This window comes from Tachysurus fulvidraco, chromosome 1 (genome assembly GCF_022655615.1).
Source record: "Tachysurus fulvidraco isolate hzauxx_2018 chromosome 1, HZAU_PFXX_2.0, whole genome shotgun sequence".
NCBI classification, from domain to species: Eukaryota; Metazoa; Chordata; class Actinopteri; order Siluriformes; family Bagridae; genus Tachysurus; species Tachysurus fulvidraco.
The window spans coordinates 42,074,528-42,093,303 of record NC_062518.1 but is presented as its reverse complement, the minus strand read 5'-3'; the positions used below and the strand labels follow the sequence as shown (position 1 = coordinate 42,093,303).

Sequence of the window (18,776 nt, the reverse complement as noted above, 5' to 3'; positions counted from 1 at the left end):
TCAGCTCACACACACACACACCCACACACACACACAGACACATACACACCCGCACAAACACACACGCACCTATACACCCACACACACACAAAGTATCAGCTCACACACAGTATCAGTATCAGCTCACCTCTCCGTTTTCTAACGGGACAATCCGTGAGTACTCGGTGGTACAAATCTGATCGTCGTCTCTAACAGTTCTGCCGTTTGGCTCCGTCCCAAACCTTTCGATGCAATCCTGTTTTGAATCTAAAGCAGATCGAATGAACCTGATAAATCTTCTGCTTTAATAATACACACACACACACACACACACACACACACACACACACACACACACACACACACACACGCACATAACCCATTTACCTCTCATCTCATATCAATTTCAAAAATATTAATTAAATGTATGAAATATAAATGTCTGATTTATTCATTTATTTAATTTATTTATTTTTCTACATTTTTCTACCATTCTTTTGCAAATTTTATTACATTTTTTTTATTGTAAATAAAAAGAAACTATTTGACATTTATTTACATTCATTTTTTCCCCATTTATTTAAATCTGTAGCATTTTTACTCGATTTTATTTTTATTCTACTTTTTTTTGACAAATACATTTAAAGGCAGTATCAAAATAATCAAAAAGTATAAAATAAAATAAAAAAAGTTAAATAGGGTATTTTAGATTTTAAGGATCGAAATGTCGTTAGAACGTCAACTCACGTGCGAAATACTGCCATGGTGTGAAAGTCTTCCCCTGATCCACGGAGCGCTCGAGCACCCACAGATCCGGCCGTGGAGAGTTTGCAAACTTCACGATGATGTAAGCGACATGGAAAAGCTATAAAGCAAACAAAACCCTGTGGTCACAAAGCTGAATGCATTCAGTCAGTTTTATCTTCGACAGTCATATCACTAGATCTCGGTCTTTCGCTCAACAAAATAAAGCTGAGACAGGATTTAAATCATTGTCGTTTTCAACAAAGTTTTATCGCCGGAGGTGGATTTAAGTAATGTCTTGGTGTGCGCTACAATCCTTCATGCTCTCTGAGATCACAAAACTCAGGACTTCTGGTAGTTCCCAGAATATCAAAGTCTACTAAAGGCGGTAGAGTGTTATCATATTTAGCTCCTAAACTTTGGAATAGTCTTCCTGACACTTTAAATGTAGATTAAAGACATATCTCTTTAGTCAGGCATAAACATAAGACACAATACATCCCATAATCTTGTGCTCCTGTAGATCTGATCACATACACATGATCATCTAGATCATCTAATTCATCTCCATATGATTTTCTGTATCTATTCATCCTGAGGCATCCAGAGATTTCAGACCTTCAGTGAGAAGAAGCCAAGCCTGTGAGGATCCTGAGGCATGAAGAGATGTACCAGCTCAAGCATCATGAAGATTTCGGACCTTCTTTGAGAAGATACCGACTCCATGTGGCCTTAGAATACAACAACCTCCTTATGAATACACAGTTATCAGACTGTTTCTGACATTATTCATAATAACACACACTGGTGTTTATAACAGTTTATAATCACACCCTTCGGTGTCACCCAAATGAGGATGAGGTTCACTTTTGAGTCTGGTTCCTCTCAAGGTTTCTTCCTCTTCCATCTAAGGGAGTTTTTCCTCACCACAGTCACTTCAGTCACCTCAGGCTTGTTCATTAGGGATAAATACAAACACATTTGAATAGAAGTCTAATATTATGAATATTATTGTTTTGAGACAACGTCCATTGTTAAAAGTGCAATAAAATCAAATCGAATTGAAATTTGAACTGAATTAATTGCTTCTATACCTGCAGAGGACCTATGCTATGCTTGTTTTTACCTTATTATTAAACTCAGAAGCAAATCTAGAGACTATGGAAACCTGAGGTCCTCTAGTATTTCTGATGCACATTTATGACTCGGTTTATGTATTTATTTATTAATATTCGAGACATGAGATGCAGCTCTTTTAGCAGCTGTTATAGACACTCCTATGACGAGAGACGCGCACATTTAGAGAGCAAACAAATGCTTCATCTTCTATGAAGAAGCTTTTTCGTGAGTTCACACACAGCTTGGGAAAAAAAACACATGATAACTGAGAAACAAAGGAGCCCGGGGTTTCTATCCGGCGTCTTTGATGGATGGTTCTGCACCTTGTTCACACCTGTATGGCATGCATACGCGCTGTCACATTCGCTCATGCGGACGAATGCAGGCGAAGTCGGGGTGTGTGAAGAGACATGTCAGCGACACACACATTCCTGAAATGTTGTAACATACCAAACACAACCCATCCTGCACCCCTTACACCCACACAACATACTAGCCCTCATACCAGGTCACTCCCATGCTACGCCTCACACACAGCCAACTGAGATGCGTAGTGATTTGGGGGTAAATTTACAAACGAATGGGAATAATATAATAGATATTATAGATATTATATATAGGGTCAATGGTGGCTCAAGTGGTTAAGGCTCTGGATTGAATATCAGAGGATCAAGGTTCAAGCCACAGTACTACCAAGTCGCCACTCTTGGGCCCTTGAGCAAGGCCCTTAACTCTCTCTGCCCCGGTGGAGCTGTATCATGTCTGACCCTGTGCTCTGACCACAACCTCCAAAGTTGGTATATGTGAAGAAAGAATTTCATTCAGCTGTAATGTACGTATATGTGACAAAATAAATGCTTCCAAAATAATATAAGAAAATACAGTCAAATATTTAGTTTTTATCATTTACATGACCTAATAAATGAAGAGTGCATTAAAATAAACATGAATACGTGATAAACCTACTCACTTATTAATATATGACTCATTATTTATTAGGTATAAATATTAGATAAAATCTTTACACAGGGAGAGAAACATTTTAGAAAATCTTCTGACTAAAAATAGTAAAAAAAAAAAATAATAATTCATTTAAATCAGGTAGATTTTTTCATATAATTAGAAATGGTTATAATTTCAGGAAAATATTATCATAAATTGAACAAGAAATTGAATCAGCTACATGTAAATAAACTCAGGCATTATGAACGTTTGCTCTTTTATTATTATTGCTCTTTTTTAATGAATTTGACTTTTTTGTTTTAAATTGTTTGCCTTCATATTAAACCATTCTTACATTATATTTAAATGTGTTCCAGGAAATGTTTCTTTTTTTTTTTAGTTCTTTTAAACAAAGCATTAACGTTTAATTTTGAGGTTAAGTCTGCGTTTAAGCTGTTAGTACAGAAACACTCGAAATTCCATATAGAAAATATTAGAAAGTGAAGACTGATGGAAAACGATCATTTTTTCTCATGAGATGAAACTGCTTTGCTACCCTACTGTGTTCTTCTGTTTTGTGTGTTCAAGTGTTTTATTTGTACGGTACTACCTCCAGATACGAGTTTAATTCGTTCCGTGACCTTGCTCGTATCTCAATTTGCTCGTATCTCAAAGCAATTTTCCCCATTTAAATGAATTGAAATCCCATTAATCCGTTCCAGCTTGCAAAAGTCCACTCCAGTTGTTTTGTTTGTGTGTTAATATGAGAAATGTACAGCACCTGTATTTATAAATGACAAATATTGTATAAAAACATACAGTAATAAAAGAGAATGTTAAAAAATAAACTGGTTTTACTATAAAGTGTACTATTTACCTTGGAGATAAGACGACTTGAGCGAACGGAAGATGCGGGAGAGGGAGGAGTAAACTGGCGGAGGAGTTAGGAGGAATTACACTTTCACTTTCGTTCACTCGCTACTGTACACGCTTAATGCTACTTTACACTTAAATGGAACTTAACTAAACTTCACTAATGAACTTAACTGAAATTCTCTTAACTGTTGTTGTGGGTCTTTGTTCGATGGCGTCGGCTCGGATGCTAGTATCTCAAAAATTTGTTCGTATCTCAAGGCAAAAATTTGGTCGAATCACCTCGTATCTCGAGGTATAACGGTATCTTATATCTAATTTTACGTATCTTTAAGTCTCAGCATTGTTTCTTAACACTTTCTTCCTTTATTTTACTTTTACAGATTAGTTCAATCTAATAATAATAATAACTTCCTTATATTATTCCTACATTTTTATAACCATCTCTAAAAGTTCTATGTAACATTTTATAGCTAGGCGTTAAGCTTCTAACCAATGAGAATGAAGCCCTCATCAGCACTAGATTATAAAATAAACTTCCTGTTCAGAGCACGTGTGTGTAAACTTCACTAGTCCAGTCCTGCAAACAGCGATACAGATACAATGCAAATGGAACAACACGCACGCTTGCCCTAACATGCGCTGACTGAATACGACATGCTAGCTTCTCAAACAGTCTTAAATCAACTCCTTTTGTTTGTCACTGCTTCACACACACACATGCTGTGGGCAGATCATGTATAAAAGGGCATAGGGGTCCTACAGAGCGGTAGGAAAGAACGTGTTTGATCATCCGTCATGTCACAGCACAGTAAGTGTGTGACGAGTAAACTCTAGCGGATATGGGACGCGTATCCGCTCCTTTTCTTTTATCGTCTCTTTTATTCCTCGTCCACTCTAACAAAGGCATTGTTAAATATTTGAAAAGCCAGCCAAAAGATTAGAACCGCTTTGACCAGAGATTCGATTAACACACTTCAACATCTTTAGGCCAAAGGTTCAGGAGTCATATTTACTTACATTAAATAGCACTTTAAGGGGAATACAGTACAGGCAGCTGTGAATTTCAACACATCCTCAATTACATCGCTGTACTTTCTCCTCTTCTGGTTTTTATGACGGTATGTTTATAGTTCTCATGTTTGCATAAATGTCAGGATGGAAGCCAGAGCTCGGGCTGGTATTCCTGATGTATAAACGTCACATGAGTTATAGGAAAACTTCAGTGGGCGACAAAGTCAGGTAAACACTCATTTCTGCTCATCGGAGAACATAGAGGTGGGTGGGACTATTTACACCTACAGTAGGGTCTGTTTTTGCATAGGCAGTTTTCCTCCAGACATGTTTTTGGGAAGTGAGAGAAAACTGGAGAACAAGTCAAATCCAGCCACAGCAAAGCGTCCACTGCTGGGCAACACCCTTAACATCCAACTGCTCAGTTGTATATGAGATAAATGTAAATCACTCTGGATTAGGAAGTTAGCAAAGTGGGACAGTGGTGGCTTGAGTGTTTAAGGCTCTGGGTTGTTGATAGGTAGGTCAGGGTTCACGCCCCAGCATTGCCAAGCTGCCACTGTTGGTTAACTGAGCAAGGCCCTTAACCCTCCCTGCTCCAAGGGCACTGAATCATAGCTGCCCCTGCGCTCTGACCCCAACCTACTTAGTTGGGATATGTGAAGAAATGAACTCCACTGTGCTATAATGTACATGTGGTGATAATAAAGGCTTTAATACCCCCAACTTCTTTTTTTTTTTCAATTATGTAGAGGTTCAGACTTATAAGGTACTCAAAAGCTCCATGTTACACAACTGCTCTTGACTATACTTAAGTTTCTTAAATATTTCATATTTTTAGATCTCATATTCCTGTAAAACCGCTTTGTGATCGTTCGAGACTCTATATGCATACAATTAACTCTCAGATCCTGAAACCGTGAGGTGAAAACCTTTACCACTGAACCACTGAGGAAACACTCAAGGTAACAAATAGTGATTCATTCCCACTGAAAAGAAAAGAGACAACCATTGAGTAGATTTTTTTGAGTTTGTGTGTGTGTGTGTGTGTGTGTGTGTGTGTGTGTGTGTGTGTGTGTGTGTGTGTGTGTGTGTGTGTGTGTGTGTGTGTGTGTTAACAAAAAGATGCAAATGATCTTACACCAATTTTATTCAAGTACAAGACTCAACAGCATCACAGCCACTGGTCAGTGAAAAATTCACTTATTTGTTTGAGTACGAATCGTTAATTCAGCTGATTCACTCAACTGCAATGTTCTATGCTAGCTAACACTACTCAGCTAGCTAACACTACTCAGCTAACTAACACTACTCAGCTAACTAACACTACTCAGCTAACTAACACTACTCAGCTAGCTAACACTATTCAGCTAACTAACACTACTCAGCTAACTAACACTACTCAGCTAACTAACACTATTCAGCTAACTAACACTACTCAGCTAGCTAACACTACTCAGCTATCTAACACTATTCAGCTATCTAACACTACTCAGCTATCTAACACTATTCAGCTAGCTAACACTACTCAGCTAACTAACACTATTCAGCTATCTAACACTACTCAGCTAACTAACACTACTCAGCTATCTAACACTACTCAGCTAACTAACACTACTCAGCTATCTAACACTACTCAGCTAACTAACACTACTCAGCTAACTAACACTACTCAGCTAACTAACACTACTCAGCTAACTAACACTACTCAGCTAGCTAACACTACTCAGCTAACTAACACTACTCAGCTAACCAACACTACTCAGCTAACTAACACTACTCAGCTAACTAACACAAACTAGACAAGATTCCTGAGCTGACTTTAAGCCATAAAGTGTGTAAGTCTATTTCAGTTCAATTAAAAATAATCATGTGTTAGTTATTCATTAATATATTGATGATGCTGATGCTAACTTTGTTTGCTAACTTTCATGTAGCAGTTAGGTGTTCACTGAGGTGCTAGTGTCACGATTAGCTTAGCAAGCCATTAACGTACAGTAGATATAAGATGGGAAAAAAAGAGATATTATTAGTATTATTTCAAAAAACAAACTAAATCCGATTTATCTTGTTTTTCTCATGCAAATACAACTTCATCTCACTGGGAGTCGATCATTTGACTCACCACTGAATCAACACTGAAACTGACAGACAATTCAATTCAAAGTTGATTCTTCAGTTTCAGGAATTGAGGACTGACAGCCGATGAAATTTTATTTTTAAGTAATAAAAATCAAACCGAACTGATTTACACAAGCGTGCAGTCATTTGTGAATCAGTGAGTCGAATCTTTGAGTCGTTTCACTGAATAGCCTCTCTTTAAGGTGAATGCCATGAGTCGACTCTGAGATTCAGAGATCGACTTGGGTGATACGGATTCATTTTTAAAATTAGAAACTACAAGTAAAACGAAGTAAAAAGTAAAGGAAATGAAAGATTTAAGAAATGTTGTTGATTCAAACGAAGAAAGAACTATAAAATAGAAATATTCCCAAAATATACTAAATGAGTATTTCTTCATCACACAAAGATCCGGTTTGTTTTCCCGACTCACACCCAGCTTTCCAGGGATAGTCTTCAGCTAGTCTTCAGCGAGACTACATGGCACCCGTGTGTGTGTGTGTGTGTGTGTGTGTGTGTGTGTGTGTGTGTGTGTGTGTGTGTGTGTGTGTGTGTGTGTGTTGCTCTAGGCCACAGGCTATTCTGGACATCTATATATTGTGTGCGAGCTCAGTGATAAAGAATGCTCCACAAATGAACAATCACCTGATGTGGCTGCAGACAGAGACAGACAGTTGTTACGCTCGGAGCCGGACACCAAAGCGGCAGGACGAAGCACCGACTTTACAATAATAAGAGCAGCATTAGTGTAACTGAGGGAGACAGGTGGCTGAGACGAGCATCACGTGGGGAGATGGATTTCTATTATACTCTCACACACACACACACACACACACACACACACACACATACACACACTCATACAAACACGCACACACACTTTCTCTTACACACACAAATCCACACTCGCTCTCTCACAGGCACAGACACTCACTTACTCTCTCTCTCACACACACACACACACACTCACATACACACACACACACACATTTACTCTCATAGACACACTATAGCTCTAGCACTCTTACAGACACACACACAATCTCTCTCTCTCGCACGCGCGCGCTCAGACACGCACATACATTCACCCTCTTTCTCTCTCTTACTCTCTTACACACACACATGCACACATTCTCTCTCAGGCACACACCCTCTTTCTCTCTCACACACACTATCACTCTCTCACAGACACAAACTCACAGAGTCACTCAATCACTCACTCTCTTTCTTACACATACTCTCTCTCTCTCACACACACACACACACACACACACACACACACACACACGCATGCACATTACGTTAAATAAAAATATCATATGCTTTCATAAGCCAGAGACATTTTTCCTTGAACAAATCAATCTCCATGAGCTTTAAGAGTAACCACAAAGCGCCCCACAGCACACTGTCAGATCTTCACCTGTGTTCATGGCTGAAAGGCTGGAAAAAGCAGGTGGTATTAAAGGTCAATCCCTAACTATGTTCCACGCTTTAGCTCTGGATTCCCCAGTCCAAAAATGTCTCCTGATTCCAAGAACGATACACAACGAACACAGAAATCATAAAAGCGCTGCATAAAGGAGCAATTTGTTTCATCCTCATCTTCAGAGTTTTACCTTTAAAGGCCTTTAAGAATTAAGAAGCCTCTACAGAAGAGACTAGAGGATGAAACGTCATTCATCTTGGAATCGGCTTGAGAACGCCTCGTTTCTACCAATCAGTCAAAGGCTACTCCGTCACTATAGCAACCAAACTGAGAGATTCGAAAATATTCAAAAACACATAGGGTCAGAGGACAAACCCTCAGTATTTCTGTTACAGATCAGTATTCAGGAGGTCAGTAATAGGAGGAAGTGTGGGGAAAAAAGAGAGAGAAAAAAGAATAATATTTAAAGAGATCCGTTTTTACCTTTTACTCATTATTATTATTATTATTATTATTATTATTATTATTATTATTATTATTATTATTATTATTATGTTTCCCTTTCTTTTTTTTCCATTTCTTGTTTTTCTTTCTCTGTTACAATCTCTTCTTATTCTTTTATCTCTCTCCCTCCCCCCATTATCCCTTTGCTTATAATCCCCTTCCCGTTTATTTCCCCTTTTCATTTTCCTTTGCAGGCCTCATTTCTCTTTCTGCGTCTCTTTTCCGTGTTTTATTTTGTGCCTTATTCTTTCTTCATCATCGTTCCGTTCCCTATTTTTATTTATCATATTCTTTTTCCCCTTTCCTCCTTTCATTTTATATCCTTTCCCCTTCTGTTCGTTAACTTTATTTCTTCCGTGTCTTTTCCCCCCATTTTCTCTTCTTGTTTCCTGCAATTTTTATTTGCTGCTCTTGCCTCTACTTTCGTCTGAATTTCTCCTTTCTTTTTGGTCTCGGGCCATTAAAACGGGTTGAAAAAAGACAGAGTGCTTCTCCCAGCATGGCATTCCAGATCGTAACATGCCCTTATTAGGTTTAAGTGTCGTTAAACGATGTTAAAGCTAGTAAAACTTTACTCTAGCTTGGGAGATGAGCCACCGAGAGTACGACAAATAATTTATCCTCAGATTCAGATTAAATGGAATGTAAAAGTGAATCTATATTATCAAGACATCAAATCACCTTTTCCTACATGCCTAAGTTGTTATATCGTATATCATGAGGGAGAAAGTCAAGAAATTATTGCTGGAATGCAGGGAGGATGAGCAGGCCCTTACTCGCCGTGTTGGAAGAGACACAACAACTTTCTGATATGAAACTTAATCTGAAAAAACAAGGCTTGAATTTATTCGGTCAAATCGATTCCATGTGAGTGAACCGAGTAACAGAAGCAATTATTTATTTATTTATTTATTTATATGTATGTCTGACATGATTTGATCAGGTATTTTCAGACACTGAGTTCACACCTGAGCTGAGAAATAGACCTACCTAAACTTGGTGTTTCACAACAGACTCATTATCACTGCTTTAATCCATCATACGATTTGACAATATGTTATCACTACACAGGACACTTTCCAAACACATTTTCCTAAGATATTCTTGGTACTGTACGGTGGCCGAGAAGTGCAAAACACATTAAGAAATCCGAAAACACAACGACAATTCAGACACCCCGTTAGAGGTAGGTATAATTTGTGTATGGAAACTTACCGATCATTGGACGAGAGACCTGTCATTCAAGATATACAGGTGAATGAAAGGTGTCTCGTCCGATGATCGGTAAGTTTCCATTCAAAAACTATACCTACCGTTGTCTTGGGTAACCATATTGCTCCCATGATCCTAATGGTGTCGCATCTTCCAGGAAGAGTCCAACCCATTTACAGTCCTCAACAATTTTATCCCTTTTTTCCCCTACATGACTGACTAACTGAAGGCCAAGGGCCCGGTGATGGACACTTGTTGGACCTGGGATATCGAACTCACAACCTTCCAATCAGTGATCCAACACTTTAACCACTAAGCTACCTCATCCCACAAAACCTTGCGTCAGCTGGAGGCTCAGGACTGAGTGAAACTCGTTTCCTCCCCTAACCCGAGCTGGTGAAAGAGGGGTGACGGAATGGTTTGACGAGAAAGAAAACGATGTAAATTATATGTCCTGAATAAAAAGCGCATCACATTGCTGTTTAATAGAGTTCTCTGTACCGTCGCGAGATGCCAAGTTTTAATTCCTGAAGGTGAAATTGCCATTCTCTCTTTCTTGTCAATCACAGCAATGTTAGACAGTCGCTGGCTCCTTCCTTCTTGTGTATGTGGAAGAGGGAAACATTGAGTGTGTTCCTTTACTTTGTGCTATGCTTCAAATCCCTGCTTGGTAGCTGATATGTGATCAGGGGCAACAGCTAGTAGGAGGGAACTGGCTAATGGCTAATCAGATGGAAAATGTGGTTCGAGGTTTGAGGTGATTTGTTGATGGAGAACAAGGTTCGGCAAAGATTTTGTGGTTTGTGGTACATCTTCCGTTTCAGTTTGCTGTAGAACTTGAATCTGCCCTTGACATGTTGTCAGTATTGTCCTAGACTTGCCTTAAACTTAAAAGCATTTTTGATTTGGATTTGTCTTGGTCTCCAACATGGATCTTGTTAAATACAGTATTGGTCTTGATTGAGAGCTTGGAAAAGTAAAATTTGTGTTGTTTTGGTATTGGAGCAATGCAGGAATGAAGCTTCCTCACACCCCAGCAGCTAGGGGTTCAAATCCTATCTCCACCTTGAATACATAAAGCTTGCATGTACTCCTCTGGGTACTCCGGTTTCCACCCCAGGTCCAAAGACATGCGTTGTAGGCTGCAGGCAGCTCTAACGTACCCTGTGATGGATTGGTACCCTGTCCAGGGTGTATCCTGCTTTGTGCCCCAAGTCCCTTGGGATAAATTCCAGGCTCTTCGCAACCCTGTGTAGCATAAGCACTAAAGAAAATGACTAGATGGATGGAGAGGTCAAGTGAAAGCTTGCCCTTGAAAAAGGGTTGATAGTTTTTACTCAAAATTGACGTGCTTTCATTTGAACTCGAATTTGAACCATCCTCATCCCCTACCTATCTACCTACCTACCTACCTACCTACCTACCTACCTATCTATCTATCTATCTATCTATCTATCTATCTATCTATCTATCTATCTATCTATCTATCTATCTATCTATCTATCTACCCACCCATCTATCTATCCATCCATCTATCTATCTATTTATCCAACCATACATCTATCCACCTGTCTATTTACCCACCCATCTAGCTGTCTGTCTGTCTGTCTGTCTATTTAAGTATCTACCTGACTATTCGTCTGACTATGTATCTATCTATCCACCCACCCGGTCATCCATCTGTCTGTCTATCTGTCTGTCTTCTATCTACAGTATCTATCTATCTATCTATCTATCTATCTATCTATCTATCTATCTATCTATCTATCTATCTATCTATATCTATCTTTAATATGATCTATATTTAACTCTCCTAAAAAAGAATTAATAAGTCATCCTCATCCCCTATAAGACCTTGCCTTGAACCTTGAATCTTGGCTATTCATGGATCTGTACTTGTCTTATCTTGACAGTCGTTCAGAGATTCAAATCCCCTGTGAATCAACAGATAAGAGAACCTCTGTATTGTGGACTGCAACATAAAGATTTTACACTTGCATTATTAAAGAGTCCAAGGTCCAAGTCTGGGTGTCCTATTTGCATTGAGTCATTTATTTTTTTTAATCAGTACTTTAGGTGTAGGGTTCCCTCTCTGTTCTACGCATTAAACAAAGTCTTTAAACCCCACATATATCTATAAATAAACACAATGACACACACTTTCAGTAACACACAGGCTATTTTTGAGAGAACAGAGTCTCGCTGGCGTGATAAGTGCCGGGATTCTGTATCCTTCAACAGGTGGATGTGTGTGCAGTGTTTGGGTGTGTGTGGGTTTGTACTGTAAAAGACGGAGTGCATGAACAAAAGAAACTAAAAAAGACAAACTCAGCCATTTAGCAGAATCAGTAGGTCTATTATCAGTTCCAGAATTAAAGCCAAACTTCTCCAAGTCTTGTAGAATTCAATAGCACGTTGCTGTAAGAATACAGTACAATCTAGACCAATAACTCAGCTCTATTTTTACTTCTTGTTCTCTTGAGACACAAAAAGCAGCAGCATGGCAGAAACAGTCCATTAGCTTCCCACAAATCCCTAAGAAACCTTGATGACCTACTTGGAAATAAAGTAAACGCAGAGAACAGAATTAAACCCTAAAAAGGGCCTTGATATGATACGAGGTTGTGCTCGGTGCCAAAACTTTAAGTGCAGACCAAAAAAATTGTCTCAAAGAACCTAGCAAGTGCTTGTCCTGTAAGCTGGGGATCTATTTTATTCTCATAATCAAGAGGAACGCGTACCTTTAGCTCGCTCGTGACACACTCGTTCTGACGAAATGCCAATTCGAATCTGCTTGCTGTCACTTGTATAAATATGGGTGTGTAAAAAAGTTACAGCACCAAGCCTAAGTAAGGTTCTCTGAGCATTCATGTCATAATTAATGTGTGTGTATAGAGGGGTGGGTTTTTACATCTTGGTGGAGACCAGGGATATAAATATCTGAGAGTCTGGTCATTGTAGAGGAATTTGTTTTATTTCTTTTAGAAAAAGTTTTTAAACTCAAAGCGCTTAAACGTTAAGCTTAGAATTAGAATAGTGTTGCCTTCATGTCTTAGCTAAATTATCGTAAAAAATACGAGTTTACCACTAGGAAGTTACATATGAATGGCCCACGAAGTCGGAATTACAACTAGGAAACTAGGAAACTGAAACAGAGAACTGTTCTCCGAAAAAAATCTTTTTTTTTTTCTAAATGTGCCTTTTAGGTTCTGTTGATTATGTAGAACAGCAAACGTTTGATGCATGTTGCATGTTTTTACAATAAATAATCTATTTGGCCGAAATTCCTTCAATGTCCGCAATCTAGCTAGCTAAGTAATGTGTTATGGTGTGAAAAGAAGAAGGAAAAAAAAAAGAAGAAAAAAACAACAGAGAAATATTCGTACTGATAACAAGGCATGTAAGTAGGGTACACTCATAATTATCACTTCACAGGTGGGAATTAGGGTCATTTTGAATGCATGTACTTGTGCACTGTATATGTGTTTGGAACACTCACCTGACCCAAATCCAGTGTGACGTTTATCTCGTTGTACCTCGGACCACGAGAGAGAGGCGGGCTCTGCCACCAGCGCTCCGTCCCATCGACGGCGTAGCTCACTGGGTGGGCTTTCTCAGGATTATTGGCATTGCAGCGGTCACAGTACTGCCCCTGAAATAATCACAAATCTCAGAGTCTCACACTTATATTCTTTATACCCACAATTAGTTCTTCATGGCTTTGTAACTTCTAGAAAATAAACTCTTAATAAATAAATGTCTGATTGGAAAAATTGCACACTACATAAAGAAATCCTCAGGAATCCTTTGGAAACACCCCCAAAATTCTCTGCTTATGTTTATATATTTCCGCTATTTCATACACGTTTGTCAGCCTGGAAAAAAACCATCAGATGTCAATAAGACTTTTTCTAGCAGAAAAACAGAAAAAAACAGGTGGCCAGAAATAATAGATATATATGATGGACAGGGGGCGTGGTCAAGCATCAGTCAGTTAAAGGAGGGTGGAGCCAGGAGAGTGAGTAGAATGGACCTATACCTGTGTTTCAGTGAGCACTGGCAAGGATAAAACTGGGAAAAGACAAGAGCCACAAGACAGAGAGAGAGAGAGAGAGAGAGAGAGAGAGAGAGAGAGAGAGAGAGAGAGAGAGAGAGAGAGAGAGAGAGAGAGAGATTGCTAGCTGAACGGTGTGGGTATGTATATTCCTAGAAAGAAAATTGCTGAAAAGTGAAGGAAAATGAAGACAAAATGTGCCTTGTCCTGAGCGTCCCTGCTGTCTCCTCACTTGCAGTCAAAGCAGACAATGTTTTATTAAAACAATGGAGAACTTTTTCATCTTGTTTTGGCGAATTTCCTGTAGAGATCATGTTTTTGTGGAGCAAATTTAACAAACAGTCTGTCTGTTTAAAGATGTCTTAAAACACTTTTCAATATTAGCCAAAATTGCAACATGAACTGTTTAGCTTCTCATGTTTCTTAATATCTATTTACCTATCTATCTATCTATCTATCTATCTATCTATCTATCTATCTATCTATCTATCTATCTATCTATCTATCTATCTATCTATCCACCCATCTATCTAACCATTCTTCTATCCACCTGTCTATCTACCCACCAATCTAGCTGTCAGTCTATCTATTTAAGTATCTATCTATCCATCCATCCATCCATCTATCTATTCTTAACTCTCATAAAAAAAGAATTAATAAAAAGAAATAAAGATAAAAAATAATAAATGAAACCATGAAAGTTTCATACCTACATGAAAGGGTTTTTTTGTTTGTTTGTTTGTTTGTTTGTTTGTTTGTTTGTTTGTTTTAAATACAGCATTCAGGGAAGAAAGTGCTAGTTTAAGTATTTCATGAATAAGTATGTCTTTTGAAGATAGCCAGTGACTCAGCTGTCCGGACCCTTATGGGAACTTCATTTCACCACCTTGGTGCCAGAACAGAAAAGAGTCTTGTATACTTACCTCTTGCCCTGAGAGATGGCGGGATCAGTGGAGCAGTGCTGGTAGCTCTGAGGGTGCGAGGTGCAGTGTGAGGAGTGATGAGGGCTTTGAGGTATGAGGGCTCTGGTCTGTTTTTGGCTTTGCAGGCAAGCATCAGTGTTTTGAAACTGATGCATCAGCTACCGGAAGACAGTGGAGGGAACTTAGGCAGGTTGAGGAGAAATAGTGCAGCTACATTTTAGATTATTTGCAGAGCATGAATTGCCAGCTGTGAGTTCGATAGTCCAGACTTGAGATGACAAGAGACTGAACAAGTACCTGAGCAGCCTGTGTGGACAAAAATGGCCGAATCCTTCTTATGTTGTAGAGAAGCAACCGACATGAGTTTGTCACAAGAGCAACATGTGAGAAAAAGGACAGTTGATTGTCTATGGTTACCCCAATGTTGTGAGCTATGACTGAAGAGAAGATCAGATCATTATGCAGGGATATTGCAAGGTCATGACCTGGGGATGAATCACCCGGGATGATCAGTAGTTCAGTTTTGCTAGGATTGAGCTTCAACTGATGAGCCATCATCCATGATGATATGTCTGCCAGATACAAACAAAAGCTCTGGTATCTGAGGGCAGGAAGGAGAAGATAAGTTGTGTATCATCAGCATAGCTGTGGTAAGAGAACACATGTGAGGTAAGAACTTCACCAAGAAAATAAGTATACAAGGAGAAAAAAAGAGGGCCAAGTACTGAGCCATGTGGGACACCAGTAGAGATTCTGCATGGAGCGGATGTCACTCCCCTCCATGTTACCTGATATTAGCATCCTTGCAGGTAAGCAAACCATTCCCACACTGATCTGCAAATTTCAAGACTCCTGAGGGTGGACAAGAGAATCTTGAGGCGGACCGTATCAAACGCATCGTCCTTTGTCAAAAGTGAAACATTTGAAATAAATCAACTCTTCCGTCATGTGTGAAAAATGTTTCCAGTCACTGTGTTCCTACAGCAATGAATCTTGTATAAAGTATATTTCATGTAATATTTCTCAGTAGGAGTTAAATATCAAAGAAATAAAAGCATGTATTCTAAATGAAAGGTTGAACATTTCTTATTCTTCTTGCAGATAATTTCTTCCTAGAAATAAAATATACAAAAGGTGTGTGTGTGTGTGTGTGTGTGTGTGTGTGTGTGTGTGTGTGTGTGTGTGTGTGTGTGTGTGTGTGTGTGTGTGTGTGTGTTTCTGTCACCAGTCTTGGCTGACAAAGTGTTAACTTTGCCTCATGTCTGATTAATGTTTTATTTAACATCTGAACATGTCTTGCAAAAATATTTGTCATTAATAATTCTAATAATAATAATAATAATAATAATAATAATAATTATTATTATTATTATTATTATTATTATTATTATTATTATTATTATAGGTATTATTGTTAATATTGTTGTTATTATTAGTAGTATTTTTTAATTATTATTATTATTATTATTATTATTATTATTATTATTATTATTAATATTATTTATTATTATTATTAGCCCAAAAAAAAAAATTTTTGTTACATACTCATTCATGCAGTGAAATGCTTTACATTTTTCGCATATCCCAGGTTATCATAAGCCCCGGGGTCAGAGCGCAAGGTCAGCCATAGTGCGGCACCCCTGGAGCAGGTGAGGTTAAGGGTCTTGCTCAAGGACCAAACGTTGATGTCTCAGCAGCTTGTGGGTTTGAACCCTGACCTTCTGATCAGTAACCTGAAGCCTTTACCACTGAACCATCACATCCTCACTTACACTTTAATCCCACTGACCTGCTACTGATTAGTTATATAGGTACTATAGTGTACTACAAACACAGCAATATGTTAACTTGCCTTTAAAAATAGACATTTTTATCAGTGACAATCAAGATAAAATTTTTTCCTAAAAAAAAAACCCAAAAAACCAAAAATAGCTTCAAGGCTGGGCATGAAGAAACACGTTTAAAAGCTATTTTTGGTGCACATACTGGATATTACACTGTATTTACGTAAAAGTACTGGTGATGGAAATGGCTGTGTGTTGATTAGGAACCGAAGTCTATACAGTATGAAGGTTAATCGTTATGAAATCAAAAATCTCCTTTAAAGGAATAGGTACACTTAATGATTATATTTGTGGTAAAAAAAAAAAAACATCTACAGAAAGCCTGATTGTGGAGTTTTAAGTTCTAAATGGTTTAGTCTAAGTGACTTGCTGAACTCCTGAAGCAATACAGCCAATCCTGTGTATGAACTGGCCTAAAGTTAGTCCTGAATATCTCTCACAGGTCAGTAGTGGAAGGTGTAGGTTTCCTAATATACTCCATAATCTATAGGATCATGTTCCAGAAAATATTATACTGTACGATATTACATAATGACTTAATCGGCTTGGTTTGTTCATCTCTTTGGGTCTTTTATCTTAAATAGTTTAAACATGATTTGTTGTAAATAGATCTGGTCCTGGTCCAGGAGAACAAGCTTGGTCCTGAATGGTTCCCTGCTCTAACAGTCACCACACACATTCACACACTCATACACACCTCAAACAATTCTGTAGTGATATAGGACATTCACCAGAAGCCAGTCCTTCTACCTGCATGTTTTTGTGAGATAATGGATGAGACCAGACAAAGCCTGCTATGATGCGGGAAGAACAACAGATATTCTCATCTGGTTTATTCTCTGATCGCTTGACTGCAGTGTGTAATATCAGGAACGGGGTTCACCTGAACCAGGGCCAGACTTAGGGTTGCAGATTGTCTCATTAGTGGCATGAAACATAATTTTAACATTTCTAATTGCATCATAAATAATTCAGATGGCATGTTTTTTTTAGAGATGGGAGGAAACTAGTAAACGCAGAGGAAACCAATGTGGACAGAGTAAGAACATCCAAAGTGAAACTACACACAGATGGAAACCTGAGCTTAGCTTCGAACCTGGAACCTTCTCTTTATTATTATTCTTATTATTATTACTATTATTTTATTTATTTGTATTATTATTATTATACTATGTATTAATATTATTATTATTATTAATAATAATTATTATTATTATTATTATTATTATTATTATTATTATTATTATTATTATTATTATCATCAACATCATTACTGATAGTTGCATATGAGCTACACTGTATGTACTGTAGGCGCGTGAGTGTGCGCGTGAGTAGGCGCGTGAGTGTCTTACCTGGATAGTTTGGCTCGTTAATCCCACCGTAGGCCCTCCGACCAGTTTGCAGTAGAGATCAGTCCTCGGGTTACCGTTTTCCTCCTCACCACACGTAGCCGTGGCGGAAATTCGCGAGCCTTCAGCCAGGTTAAAGTACGGCGGTGTCAGGCTGAATCCGCCCGGGACGTGTTCAGCGTTGTCTCGCGCTCTGACCGGAACAAGCACGCAAATCAGACACGGTAAAAGTAGCCGTGCGGCGGAGTTTAGCGTTGCTCTTCTGCTCCGCGTCATTTTCCGTGTGTTTGGACGCTCGCGGAAATTCACTCATATCCGATCCATGAAATCCTGCAACCTGCTCTTTACTATTTACTCCTGAACTTCTGCGCGAGACACCGGAGTTTGTTGCACTTGCTGAAGAGGTTTCTCCTCACCGTGCGCGCGCACACGCCTCTTTCCTCTTTATTGTGTGTGTGTGTGTGTGTGTGTGTGTGTGTGTGTGTGTGTGTGTGTGTGTGTGTGTGTGTGTGTGTGTGTGTGTGTGTGTTTATAGCTTAGTGGGTCCAAGCAAAGGGACCAAAAACGTTCATCAATACAAATCTCAGTACTTTGTATTCTCAGAGATTCAGTACTCAGGACAATGAATAATATACTAACACCGAGTCACCTCAGACTTGCTCATTGGGGATA

At 38.7% G+C, this 18,776-nt stretch overlaps 1 protein-coding gene across 4 annotated transcripts in view; it reads right to left on the bottom strand.

The window, feature by feature from the left end:
* The window catches only part of si:ch211-241e1.3 (laminin subunit alpha-3), a 100,364-nt gene extending 81,813 nt beyond the window's left edge, over positions 1–18,551 (bottom strand). For 3 of the 4 annotated variants that reach the window (XM_047821172.1, XM_047821181.1, XM_047821189.1), the window contains exons 1-4: positions 18,108–18,551; positions 13,434–13,586; positions 727–844; positions 128–246 (exon numbers count right to left, since the gene is read on the bottom strand). In XM_047821172.1, the coding sequence (XP_047677128.1) occupies positions 128–246; positions 727–844; positions 13,434–13,586; positions 18,108–18,380 (663 nt within the window). In that variant the 5' untranslated portion in view covers positions 18,381–18,551. The remainder of the gene's footprint in view (positions 1–127; positions 247–726; positions 845–13,433; positions 13,587–18,107) is intronic. The other variant, XM_047821199.1, reaches the window with a different exon arrangement.
* Positions 18,552–18,776: the final 225 nt, after the last annotated feature.